This window comes from Tamandua tetradactyla, chromosome 8 (genome assembly GCF_023851605.1).
Source record: "Tamandua tetradactyla isolate mTamTet1 chromosome 8, mTamTet1.pri, whole genome shotgun sequence".
NCBI classification, from domain to species: Eukaryota; Metazoa; Chordata; class Mammalia; order Pilosa; family Myrmecophagidae; genus Tamandua; species Tamandua tetradactyla.
The window spans coordinates 102,415,437-102,429,552 of NC_135334.1; the positions used below are offsets into that span (position 1 = coordinate 102,415,437).

The 14,116-nt window shown below is 35.5% G+C and overlaps 1 protein-coding gene across 5 annotated transcripts in view; it reads left to right on the forward strand.

Moving 5' to 3' along the window:
• ANO3 (anoctamin 3) overlaps window positions 1-14,116 on the forward strand; it is a 436,850-nt gene that overhangs the window by 385,340 nt on the left and 37,394 nt on the right. For all 5 annotated transcript variants that reach the window (XM_077114243.1, XM_077114244.1, XM_077114245.1 and 2 more), the window contains 3 exons: window positions 5,174-5,256; window positions 5,662-5,802; window positions 6,407-6,571. In XM_077114243.1, the coding sequence (XP_076970358.1) occupies window positions 5,174-5,256; window positions 5,662-5,802; window positions 6,407-6,571 (389 nt within the window). The remainder of the gene's footprint in view (window positions 1-5,173; window positions 5,257-5,661; window positions 5,803-6,406; window positions 6,572-14,116) is intronic.

Below are 14,116 nucleotides of genomic sequence, written 5' to 3' on the forward strand. Positions count from 1 at the left end.
ATGCAAAATTGAACCTTTTTTACATATATGCCTCTATGACGGTTGTTCTGTGTTAATCACTTTAGATCACAAAGAAAAATCGTTGGAAAACAAAATCTTGTACTTCCAGGAAATGGAAGTACAAGAGCTAGATGCAGCATGTACACCTTTGGAAAGTATTTGAAGTTGAGAAAAGTATGTCATTGGAGTCAGAGAGGCAGAGTTGTAAAAGGAGTACAATGTATAGTTGCTGTGGAGCAGGGTTATGTGGTATCATCTTCAGCTCTTCCAGAATACTCTCTCCACCTTGATTGATGTGCAACCTGGCTTCCCCTTGAAAACAAAATGCCCTTTTCAACTTAAGTCCTCTTATCTTCCCACTCCACCCCCAACCCAGTTTCACAGGACCAGGAGGAACAGTTGATAAACTTTCCCCAGAATGTAATAGAGGAACATAATTAATGCGTGTTTCATGTGCAATGAATGCTATGTTGAAGATAAAAATGTTCCACAATCCACTTTCCATGATCATATGGGTTAACATTTTAGCATATCATCTTGTAAGCATTACGTACCTATAACTAAACCTGTCATCTCTCACTCTGTATATATGTGTATCTATATTTTTATCTGTATCTGTATCTGTATCTTTACCTGCATCGGTATTGTTATTTCATTCTTTATAAATTCAATACTTTTACTTTATGCATTTTCATTTTAACACAAGAACTTTTAATACTTTCCCTTTTCTCTTCAGCATCCCACTCCCTCTGTCACCTTGCTCATTCTGAGCCACTGTTCCTTTGTCCTTATACTTCAGATGTCCCTCCTTTGAACCTCATGACATTTCATTTCTGCTATGGGTATCCACATCTCCAGAATACTGTTTTCTTAATGGCTTTCACTGCCTGCTCTCAGATTTCCTTCCCCACCTGTCAGCATTTTCATTCTCAAGGTTATCCATTAACATTGAAGAGAGGCAGCTTGTTGGGAGAAGAAAGAACATGACTTTTGGAGTTAGTGCCACTTGGGCTCCAGTCAGCTGTGCTCCTTCGGCAAGTCACTTAACCTCTCAAAACTTTAAATAATAGTAATAGCCATTTTGTGTCACATTAAATATGTAGCTGCCATATAGAGTTAGCATTCATATTTTCATTGACCATTGAGTGAGTGTTATGAAAGTAGAAGTAATGCATCTCAAGTGATATTAACAATGCTTTACAAATAGTTGGGACACAAGATAAAACTGGCAGCCATTATTCATATTCTGATTTCTTGACCTTGAAGATCTGGTACTATTTCTACGGTTTCAATAAAAATGCATTTTGTTTTACATTTTCACCACAAGTGGTTTTCTTCTAGGAAATGGTATTCAACTTTGGTTCAAGAATCCCTTGGGAGTTTTGTTCTGTTTTTGTTGTTGTTTTGTTTGTTTGTTTTTAATACTGTTGCTGGGGTTTGCATCCCCTGGGTGTTTCTGTGGACTGGCCATTGGCTTTTTAAAGTTCAAAGGTCTTAAGTTGAATAGATACTTCTGATTCCATATTCCAATTCTTCCATCCTTCCCATGCTCTCTCCCCTGCTTACACTGTTCTGAGCCGCTGACATTGCCTCTCTAATCTTTCAGTTGGCTGCATACCTTAGAGATGGAACTCATAATTAATCATTTATGCCAAACTTTTCACCATCAATTAAAATGAAAAGACTGTTTTCTACTTTCATAGTCTTCAAGATACTTTCTCCAAAGTCATTGATTTATTGAATCCTTCATAGAGTCCTGCTTCCTCTTGAAATTCCATCTCCAGCACTCAGTCCTGACTATACCCCAGCCCAACCCCTTTCTCATCCTACCTTTCTTTATTATTAAGAATGGAGTTAAATTCCTACAGCTCTTTTGGAAAAGGAATGTCACTGGATCAAGTGTTTCAAATTTTTAGCTCGCCATCTCATACATTCATCATTGAGAACCCATTCTTTATTCTAGAGGAAGCAAACTGTGAGCCAGTGGATCGATTCTTGCCTGATGACAGGCCAGTAGAGTGGTTTATTTTATTATATAGTAGTTGAATTTGAGTGTATTTGGAAGGACTGAGCACTTTCTAGTCCACACTAAGACCCAGGCTTTCCTGCTGTATTTATTCTAAGCCACTTCGCACATTTGCCTACCTGAAAAGTACCTCAAGGCCATTTAAGTTCAGTGCTTCTGCTCCACCCTTTTTCTCAGCTTTTGGCATAGTATCCTCTCTCCTTTCCAAGGCTATTCTGTAATACAGCTGTGTCAGGAACCATGCAGACTTTTTATTGCTCAGCCTACTCCAGATCCAGTCTAGTTGCCTGTGTTCATATTTCTGGTTAGTAGTTGCCCAAAATTCTATAGATTGGGATATGGTCTTTCCAGATCCCTACTTCCTTTTTGGATTCTCACTTTGAGCTCAGAATGCTCTACTATTAAGCTATAGAAACAAAAAGTTCGGGAAAATAGAAGCGCAAACCTGGGGAAAACCACAGGTTGTCATCAGTCAATTCAGATGGTATCTTAATCACCTTGTTTTTTTGTTTGTTTGTTTGTTTTTTGCATGGGCAGGCACTAGGAATCGAACCTGGGTCTCCTGGGCCACTGTGGCCTGCCCAGTCACCTTGTATTTTTAAAAGTATTTATTTCCTAAAAAAAAAAAAAAAAAAAAAAACAATAACTTGTGGTTTGAGGCACAAATACAGTAAAAGCCACAAATCCTAAGTTTTCAGTTATATAACTTTTGAAAATAGTGTATACAATGAAAAATTGTAGAACCACCATTCCTATTAAAATATGAAATATTTCCATTCCCTCAGAAAGTTCCCTTAGGCCACTTACCAGTGGTCCACAGCCCCAGAAGTAACACTGTTCTGATTTTCAAAGGTACCTGTTTTTATTATTAATTGCACCTTTATTAATAAGTTTAGTAGGAATTAGTAAATGATAATATCCTTTTCTTAGTGTGTTCATATTGACAAATAACTGCTTTCTATGCCACTCTTTCTCATTAACAATTTAAAGAAAAATATGGTTCCACTTAAGAGTTTAAATAAAGAAGTAGTGTATTAAATGAGTGAATCTAAAGATGAGTGGATATTTAACACAAAGATTAGTTCAACATTGAAATTTAAAGTAAAGACCCTACTTTCTCAGAAAGATTTATTGTATCTTCAATTACATCATTACCTTCAAATTAAATTTGCACCAAATCCAGTTTCCAGGCTCATGAAACCAAGATTATCTTTGTTTCTTAGATTTTCTGGGGGGTGATAGCACAAGTAGATGCTGGAAAGATGAATTAGAAGAGAATAGAACATATGACATATATAGTCTTAAAGACTTGACAGAGGCAAACAGTAACTAGAATTTTATTTGAACATATATAATTTCTAAGTATTAAAGGCGGCATTCCAGCTTGCAATCAAGGTCTGCTGTACTTGCTTATGTGACTCAGTGCTTTCTTTAAAAAAAAATGTACTGTTTTCCTTTGATAATGTCATTTTTTTTTTCTCTTTCCCTCATTTACTTCCTCTGAATCCTCTCCTAAGTCCCAAGACTACCTTTGGTCACAGTGATTGTGGCCTGCTATTTGAAAAACAGCCTAAAGGGCAGTGCAAGTTTAGCTCAGTGGTAGAATTCTTGCCTGCCATCAGGGAGACTCCTGTTGGATTCCTGGATCATGCACCACCCCTACCCCCACCACCCCCAAGAAAACAGCCTGAGTGCTTGGAGAACCTGATTTCTCTTGGTATCAGTGGAGCTTGGCTGTCCCAATTTTTTTCGCCATTCCCCCACTTTTAGAACTTTTCAGAACATCAATAAACAGCTGTATTTATAGCAGCCTTCTCCCCTTAAAAAAAAAAATAATAAAAGAATTTCTGAAGACTGCATCTGCCAGGCATTGCAGATGGAGAAAAACTAGCCAGGGTTTCAGTTCTGGCTCTGCAACTTACTGGCTGTGTGCTCTTGGACACAGCCACATAACATTTTTGTTTCCATAATCTGCAAAGGAAAATAATACTTGCTCCTGTATCACCTTGCAATGTAAGTTAAATCATGTGGGAAAGGCTTTGTAAATTTTTGTGTGATAAAATGGGAGATGTTATGATCAAAGTATTTTTTTCTAACCAATATCAGTGCTAGTTTTTAATTATAATGAAAAAAGAGAAGAAAACCTTAAAATAATGTTACACTGGCATTCTTTTACATTGAACTAAGAGATAGAAGTCAATAAATGAATGAAAGCATGTGGGGAAGAATCCTTCACTTCTTAGCTCAATCAGCTGCTTGTTTTTTTTTTACAGTAAAGGATTGTGTTTCTCAGTTTGTACAGGAATTACAATTCCTCTTTCATTATACCACTTATTGCAATGTAAGTTAACTTTATTTAGATGAATGTCTCTGTCTTCACTAGATAAGAATCTTCCTGAGAGGTTAGAGTATCTTGCTCCAAATAAAAGAACAACAAATACATAGATGGAAAGATGATTGGATGGATGGATGCATAGGATTGCAAATTTTAAAAAACACATCTGTGAGCTCCAAATTGTGTCCTCGGAGTCTTGAAGGTGTAAGGTGTAATCAATTTATGAGAAAGAAAATGATATTTCTCTTAGATGTTTATCCTTAGAATCCAGATAAAATTCAGGCATTTCTTCCTTTTTCCATTGAGTTATTTGCAGTGTATGCAGAGTCCACTTCGAATATGTATCCAAGAGTCACTTCTCTGGTCTTTCTTTTCTTTTCCTTCAACCATCATAGCCTTGCTCATTTCCTCTCTCTACCACCCCATCTTTTTCTGGGTCCTGGCAGAGTAGCATGTAGTTTTATTTTATAATCCCTGGATAAGGCTTTATTTAGTCTCCTCGATAATTTTGATTAACCATGGACAAGTCAAAAGGAAAATAATTATTTAGCTCACTAATGTTGACCTTCTCGCATAGCATCACTTTGAGCTCTGTGCCAGCAAAATTTTTGCTTCTTTATTCAAACAAAATAAAAAAAAAGTCTCCCCTGTAGAAGTGAGCGTGAATAGGAGTACATGGAGACAGGAAGAAGAGAGTAAACGAAAATGAACATTCGCGTTTAGTATGATGGAAATGCCTCAGTCCAAAGAAGAAAAGCAATATGATATATGTGATGTGGTTTGGATAACGAATTATTATAATTTTTTAATAGCCACAGTCTTCCTGGAGTTTTGGAAAAGAAGAAGAAGTATACTGACTTATGCTTGGGACCTGATTGAATGGGAAGAAGAGGAGGTAAGATGTGAGAACATCGTCTAGGAAACTGGGATGCACATGAGTTCTTTCACCTTAGTGTCAGGTTCGGAGCAGCTGCACTTCACTCATTTTTTTCTTGATAGTTTTTTTTACCAATCTGATTCCTTATTTCAAGATGAACATAGAGATCAAAGACTAAGTGTGCAATCTTTGCTAGTCACTTCTATGATTCCTTGTTTCTCACTGGAGAATATTTGCTAATGAAAATAGAGTTGAAGGTTTCTTTGGAATCTAGTTTGAATTTTATTGGAAAAAGGTTATTTCTTTGTGAAGATAGTGTAAAAGTAAGCCAAATTATAGGAGTTTTTTTATCAACTACTGGAGGAATCACTTTTTGCATAGTTTTTAGCTTTGACATTTAAGTAATTTTAATTGCTCTCCTAGGAAACACTTCGCCCCCAGTTTGAAGCAAAGTATTACAAGATGGAGAGAGTGAATCCCATCACAGGAAAACCTGAGCCACACCAACCCTTTTCCGACAAAATCACTCGTCTTCTTGTCTCTGTCTCAGGGATATTCTTCATGGTGAAGTATAATCATCAATATCAAAACCTAACAGAACTGACTTTCCCCAGGGGTAATAGAGGAGTTGTGGGATTCCAAGTTTAGAAGGAAGCTCTTTGATTTGATGACCTTGAGGATGCAAGAAACTGTGTCCTTTCCAATACCTCAGTAACATACATACTATTAAACAAAATAGAATGACAGGATGTCATGGAGATATGACAGGAAGTTTGTGCACATCCTTTACTGAAACACTGTTTGAGAAAAAGAGTTTTCTTTGAGAAAAAAAATGACAGTCTCAGCTAAAATGAAGACAAGATGTGTTGTCCTGGTATATCACACAATCGTTAAAATAAAGCATTCCATTTGAATGTGGAGAGAATTTACATTCTGGACAGAATTTGTATTTTACTGTGGTAACTTTGTCATTATACTAAAACAAATTAAATCATGTTATTTTGATAGTATAACTTCATTCCTTGTAGGATAAAATTAAATGTGTGTATCCTTTCTTGGAAAGATAAGCACCTCTAGCTTTTGAGGGCAGTGTATTGGATCTGTGGTTTTATTCGAGCCTGTTAATGATGCAAAATGTGGATGTCTCCTCTGGTCTCCCACATTGTAGATTTCTTTGGTGATCACTGCAGTGTTTGCAGTTGTGGTGTATCGCCTGGTCGTCATGGAACAGTTTGCTTCATTCAAGTGGAGTTTCATCAAACAGCACTGGCAGTTTGCAACGTCTGCTGCTGGTGTCTGTATCAATTTCATAATCATTATGATTCTGAATCTTGTAAGTGTTTATCATCCTATTTTTCAATAGGTTAGAAAGGGGGCGAGTAGGGGAGAGGCCTGTAGTTTTCCTTGTACTCGGATTGTATTCACATTGAAGCCAAAATAAAAGCATGCATGTTTATCAACTCAATTGTTTAGCAGAAATTCCATCTATGTGGTTTAGGTGAAGATTTTTGAAATTAAAATCAATTCTAGTTGTGTTGTCTTGTCTGTCCTTTGCGTTTATAATCTAGATTAGCAATAACTCCTTTAATATGTGTTAGAAATGGCACTATATTCTTCTCAAACAAATCAGGGATTGTTTGGATTAGAGACCCACTCAAACTCAACATCATGGTAGAATGTACAGAAGAATATAGAAAACCTGTTGGAAAGTGAAAGGTTGTTGTCTTCCAGGCCTCATATGAAATGCAAAACAGGCTGTTCCTCCATTTTTTCTTTCTCTGGGATTAATTTTTCCTTCCTTTCCTTTCTGGTTTCCCACCTTCCCGCCTTCCTGCCTTCCTGCTTTCCTGTTTGTCTCCCTTTCTTCCTTCCTTCCTTTTTTCCTTCTTACTTGCCTGCTTTTCTATTCAGTGCTTCTTTTTGCATGACTGCTCTCTTCTTCTATCGGTAAGATAACTGTCTTTGCCTAATCGTGATCTTTCTGCTCTCCCATAGTCCAGGGTACCCGAGATATTGCTCTGTTTTTGGTGTTTTCATTCATTCTGACTCTACATGGCCATGGTGGCTGAGTCTCAGTACCTTGTTTAAATGAGATCAGCCAGTATTTCAGTGTGCTAATATTTCCCAGCGAGAGCATCTGATTAGTTCAACATGGCATCCACTTATCCACTTGTGGACCAAATGTCCATGGTTGAGAAGGTAGTGTCTGCTTAGCCCTATCTCTTCAACAAGATCTGTGGATGGAGGTCGATTTTCTCTGAAGAGTTGTATACAGGAGGCACTAGCTGGCACATTTAAAACAATTTCCTTTATTTCTTTCAGCAATTCCACAAAGTCAGTATTAGTCTCCCCATTATATAAATGAGAAAACTGAGATTCAGAGAGGTTAAATAACTTCCACCAACTCATACATCTAGGAAGTGTTACTTCTAGTATATTTACATCGTTAGGCATCTATGTGGATAACTGAGCAATACACAGATGGTGATGTTGATATTATGTACAAGTTGTATATTTGGTTTAATTGTGGGCTGACACTGATATTAGATGTTAAGGCTAGGGTGGCTTGGAACCATTTTCTATTGAACTTTCAAATAATCAGGAAAGACCTTAAAAGAAAAGTGGATAGTCACTGTGATGAGAAAGTAAATTTCAATATGAAGCTGATTCTTAATACTTTCTCTGGTGTGTCTTGTCATAAAGTTAAGTTTAGTTTGTGGAAGGAGAATATTACTTACAGTATTTCCAAACAAGCCATGAAATAGTTTATGTCCTTGACTCATTGATTAAAGTATTCCAAAAAACATTGCCATCATTAAATCTAGTATTTTTTTGCTATGATGTATAATGTTATACATATGATAGTTTCGGTCGTAGACTGCATGAAGAGTCCACATTGAAGGGGGAGCCATTCATTCATAGGCATTGTAGATTTTTATATTATGATAGTAATCTTCCAGCTGTTAGTAAAAGATCTTGTTTCTGATGAAATCATGTTACCATAATTTCGGTAGACATAGATTATGGAGATTGGCCCCATTATCGAAGAAAAAGGAGGCTAAGTGCTGATGTGTCTGTTTCTGGGAAACACTAGCAGGCAGCCACTCTGATCTCAAATTGTCTCCACGTCTTATCCTTAGTAGGGTAGTTGATATAAAAACAACTGGTCGTGCTCCTATTATCTAAGATTTTATAGTCTAGAGAGGAAATAAGGTTGAAGGCCCAGGGAAGCACAAAGAGCCCAGGATAAGGTGGGGGCGGGCGGGGATGAACCCCTCATTTACCCTCGAAATGAGGCAGCAGGGTTGTGAGAGTGGATCAGAAGACTTGAATGGAGTAAGAGTGTACCCTGATTCTGATGAACCAAGAAAGAATGGAAAATGGTCTGTCGGTTAAAGAAACTCAAACCAAGAAAATGGAAGTGCCTGTCTTTTGTCCCCAGAAAATGGTAAGAATTGTCTGCTGAACACATATCTTGTGGAAAACTGAAGAAAATAAGATGAGTGAAGCAGCCCACTTGTGAAAAACTTGAGTAGCATGTAGTGAGTTTGTACATCTCCCCCCCGCCGATGGTGGGCAATGGGGAGCTATCAAAATTACAGATGGAGGTACTTACTAGGTTAATAGCCAACAATCACCCTATCACATACATTTATAGATATACAGAGGATGAAAATATTAGAAGATACTACTATGTAATTACTCTGCTGATAAATTTGAAAAACCTCAAAGGTAAGATTTTCTGGGGAAAAACTGAATGGTCAGAACTGCTTAAAGTAGAAGAAGATATCCTGACTTGAAATTAAAGGGAAAAAAATCATTAAAATCCAGCAATCCAATCCTATCAAAGTTACTGTATTAAAAAGACATTTCTTCCGCTTTAAATAAAAAGGAATTAAGTTGTGTAAATTAATTCAGAACTTAGACAAAGATATAATTCTTCACGAGCAAACATAAGCTGGTTTTGAAATATATCTGACAATGATAGTATTGAAAAACAAACTAAAGTTCTCGCCTGCCATGCTGGAGACCCGGGTTTGATTTTCCAGTGCCTGCCCATGCAAAAACAAACTAACTAACTAAAGAGGATTTACAACTACCTAGATAAAAATTGTAAGTATATCTCAAAACAGTATCAGTAGTTATCTCTAGAAAGTAACATAATAGGTGGGTTTTATTTTCTTTTTATATTTTCTAGTATTTTATAGATATTTTATGCATTTTCTAAATTTGCTACAAATATATATCCCATGAAAACTTTAAAAGACTGTAAAAGACAAACTTTAAAAATATTCATGTCTTTTGATTTTAATTTCTGATGTTTTTTGTTAAAAACATCACCAAGGACGTAGACAGGGTTTATGTAGCAGAATTTTTATTGTATTATTATTTACAGTAGCAAAAATTAAGAAATAGACCTCCTAAATAACCAAAAATAAGGGATGTTAAAGTAATTCAAATTCCATATAATGTAATAGCATATAATCAATTAAAATAATCTTTTAACAGTATTTAAGGACATGATATGCCATTACATACAAAGGATATGCAATTTTGCATGATTCCAATTTTTAAGAAGTATAGACATAGACTGGGATCTTTAAACTGAAAGGAATGACAATGGAATGTTTACAATGGTTATCTTGCTGTAGTGGGACAAAATATGACAAACCCTCTTAATACTTTCCCTGGTCATTCAAATATATCTGTCTAACATAAAAAAAGAAGTTTGAAAAAATTTACTTTTAAAATATTCTACTGCAATATAAAATTTGGAACAAATTAGAAATAACGCTTTCTTTTTACTTTGTATATATGAATCGCCCATTACAACCTCCTAGGCCACAATTTTGGGTCACTTTAAAAATTTTTGCCTGAAACTAAGAAAGAAAAGGTTTTTTATCGATGGCTAGTTAACAACCCAGCACACACAGTTTCTGTATTCTAGCTTGTGCTCGCTCCTTCACCCTTCCCTTGCTGAATGCTTCCAGGCACCCATCATTGGTCTTGTCAATGCTTCAGCTTGGTAACCTGGCAATAAAATCAGTGGACTTTGGACGCAGCAGAGCATAGCTTTGCCACGTGATCCGTGAAATCCTGCTTACATCACGCAACTTTTATTTTTTCTTTTCATCTTACAACTTTTTTCAGGTTTTATTTCTTGATCTTTAAAATGAGGGTGAGAAGACTAATACATAGGGGTGTTGAAAGATTAAATGATTACATCAGCTTCTAGTGCATAAAGGTGCTCAAGTAAATGTTAGCTTTCTTTCTCTGTATTTCTTTCTCTTTAATCACTTTAAAACTTTATTCATCTTTGTAAGTCTGTCAAAACTACTATTCCCTTTCTTGTTAAATACCAATATTTTCTTTATTTTTTTTCCTTTTTCTCATCTTAAATCATAGGTAGATATTTTCTTTTATTTTCCTTCAGCCTGAGTTATAGAAGTGGTGGTCATCTCTTCTTTGGTTCCTGAATTCTTCAGATGGCACCTGCATTTATTAATTTTTCTTATGCTTTTTTCTATTCTGTTACTTATTGCCTATTAATTAAATTTGCAAAAACTCAGAATGGTCTTTGGAGATAAAAAGAATCACATACAGTTTGTTGTATTATACCTTTTATCAAATATGTCTAATAATATAAGAAAATTTTATGTTTATTCCATGCAAAAAATATGCTACTGTGCTAATTCTCGTTATCTTCATTTGCTTTTTTTAATGTTTTAATTTTACTTTCCTTCCTTAAAATCTATTGTTTTTATCCTTTTCAGTTGTGAATTATAAAATCTATGCAGTTACTGTAAATAGTATTGGCAATATAAAGACATAAAATACTAAGTAAGTGTCACCTTCCTCAAATCCTGTTGCCACCTGCCTCCCTCCCATCATAAATCTAATGCAGCCTTTGAGGTAATCAATGTTAATGATTACATGTCTGCGTATTTACACCACTCCCCATCAATTATTGCCATCAAAATAGCACCCTGTATTTATTTAGCAGTTTGTTCCAAAGACCTATAGATTTTCAAATCCATCTTGAGTGAATTAATGAACTGACCTAATCTTTTGAGAATAGAGAACATTTCACCAACTAGGAGAATAAAGAAGCCAAATGTGGTTAATTAATTTTTATTCAGAAAAGGCAAGCATGACAGCTCTGGGAACAGACCTCCAATTAGGGTTCAATCCTTAGATACCTCCATCTTCTCAGTTATGCTGAAGCACTTATAGGTCAAACTCATGAGCAGGACCTGCATTTCAAAAAATAAAAGGAGCTCTTCCCCCAAACATATCCCTTACAAAATTGTTCTTGTAATCATAACTTTTATTATAAAATTCAAAAATTTTGTTTCCATTGCTATACCAGACATCAGTTTTATATTCCTGTGGCTTCTTAATCACCAGTCTCTTAAATTCTGATTCTACTTCACCTCTAACCTCTATCCTCGATACACCACCTCTAGTATCACAGTTGGCTTTCAGATGGATTCAACTCAAACTTGTTCTCTCAAGTGTATGATGAGGCTTCATGTGTTCCTTCTCCCAAGGCAGTTGCATTTTACAAAAACCAAAGGCTGAACCCAGTGGAGTAGGTCTCTAATAGTAGGAATAAGAACTCTGTGGGCAGGTGGGGATAGTATTATTGAGTGATATGAGCAATCTTTTGAGATGCCCCAAATCTCACCAGCTCTACTTAATTGAATGAGAGAGCCCATGTAACATTACATTGCTATAAAACAATCAAGCATCATTCCTAGGAAAAGATTGTAGAATGTTTTGTTTTTAATGCAGATTTTCTAGCTCATATAAAGGAAACTCTTAATTAGAATCAGTGATTTGTAGTTTTTCAAAAGTATTTCAGGGATCCAAGTGTAGAAAACACTCCTTTAAGTTATTCTTCTGATCTGAAAAATACATTTATAATCAAATTTGTATTAGCTTAGTCCATTATATTCTCACATTGAATTTTTATTTAGGGATGCTCATAACCATATGGTGTAAACTGCTTGGAGAATTATAATCTTTGATTATTCATTTAAATAAGGGCTACAAACTTGAAAACCACTGAAAAATACAACTTTATTAACAAAAGTAACTTTGAGTACATCTGAAATGCAAGATGCTAGGATTTTTGTAGAAGCAAATATCTAAAACATATTCAAATAATATTTTCTAAAAGTCTTAAGCATTAATAAAAACCCTGAGCAAACAAAAATGAGGAAGCAACAGTTTCTGCTCATATAGAGCTTACATTCTGATAGTGGAAGAAAGGCATGTCTGAGCACTATAACAGAAGAAAATCACAAAAGGGATTGTTTAATTCTGACAGTCGAATCTGATAAATGGGATAATGGGCATGTTCAAGTATATGTAAGAAGACGCAAAGAAGAGGTTGTTCTACATATGGGATTCAGAAAAAACTTTATACAACTGCTCTTTCACTGGAATCTTCAAAGATGAAGAGATGTTTTCCAAGAAGGCAATAGAAAAGAAATGGATTCCAGACAGCTCCAGCACTGTGAACCAAGAGACAAGAATATGAAACATTAGAGTGCCAAGAGAAAACAAAGCATAATTCCATAGCCTGGAGTGCAGGATGTGAAGGGGAGTTGGATAAAACCTTGGAAGAGAGAAGAAAGAAAAACAGGCTTTAAATAATGCAGGGCTTCCAATGCCATCTTCGGAGTTTAAAATTTATATCAGGGGCAATGGGAAAAGGTTAAACAGTTTTAAGCAAAAATAAAATGATAAAGCATAAAATTTGGAAACATCCTTCCAACAGCAAAGTACAAGGGAGATGGAGGGGTTTAGAATAGAAGCTAGAAGTGACAAGGAGCCATACTGAAGAAGTAGAAGTGAAAATAGTGAGCAAGAAATTGGCGAGAGATGTTATAGAAACAAGATACATAGTCATCACTGATGAGATGAAATAGACAAAGAAATGAGTGAAGAATGATTTAGAATTTTTGATAGTGTACATTCATCATTAAAAGTTTTGATTACAAAAATAATGACTGATTTAAATGTTTTTACCATGCCTACATTTCAAAACTCCAGGCACGTAGAATATAGCAAAAAAGCACACTACAGTAAAAGAATATTTTGACTGAGGTCACGTCCGTCCCATGGGGAGAAATGGTGATCCAAAGAGCCCACGGTCAAGCTATTAAGAAACATAAGCACAGTTTTATTAGCTGTGTGTTTAGTGACAGTTCAAAATAATGTAGCAAGTGGTGGCATTTGGTTTTCTAGATGAAACTTTTAGGTGGTATGTATTTTTTTAATGAGTCTGGCATTTTGACATTATTTTAATCTGTCTTCTTTTGATTACGCCCTTAAATTAATGCTATGTGTTCAAGTGATTCAGAAGGACTCTTTAATAATCTGTGAAGTTGTGCCTTAGCATCCTGGGTAGGAAGACGATGCATAAATTCAGAAGGGCATTGTTGTTGTACCCATTAAATCTGATGACTAGAACATTTTTATCACATTGCTTTAGTTGGCTGAATAGCTCATTTCCTTAATACAAAATCCATTTCAAAACCTGCATCAGTTGCAAAAGCGAAAGAGAAAAATTTATGGTCTAGTTTGTTTCAAACAATCCATGAATCTTTATGCTCAAGGACCCAACAAATAGAAATATAAGCATTTAGAACAAAAGTCAGTTCTGAACCAGTCAGTCCCTAAATACCATTAAGAAATCACTGATTTAAGAAGTCTAATATAATTTTTATGCACAGCCAAGATCAGAAACCACATCTTTCAATGATACATTGCAAATGATTTTATAATAATTAAGTCTTCAATTTGTTATTTTTAGCAGGCATATGGTTAAAAAACTGCAGAGCATGTATTTAAACTAGGAGTTGCTGAG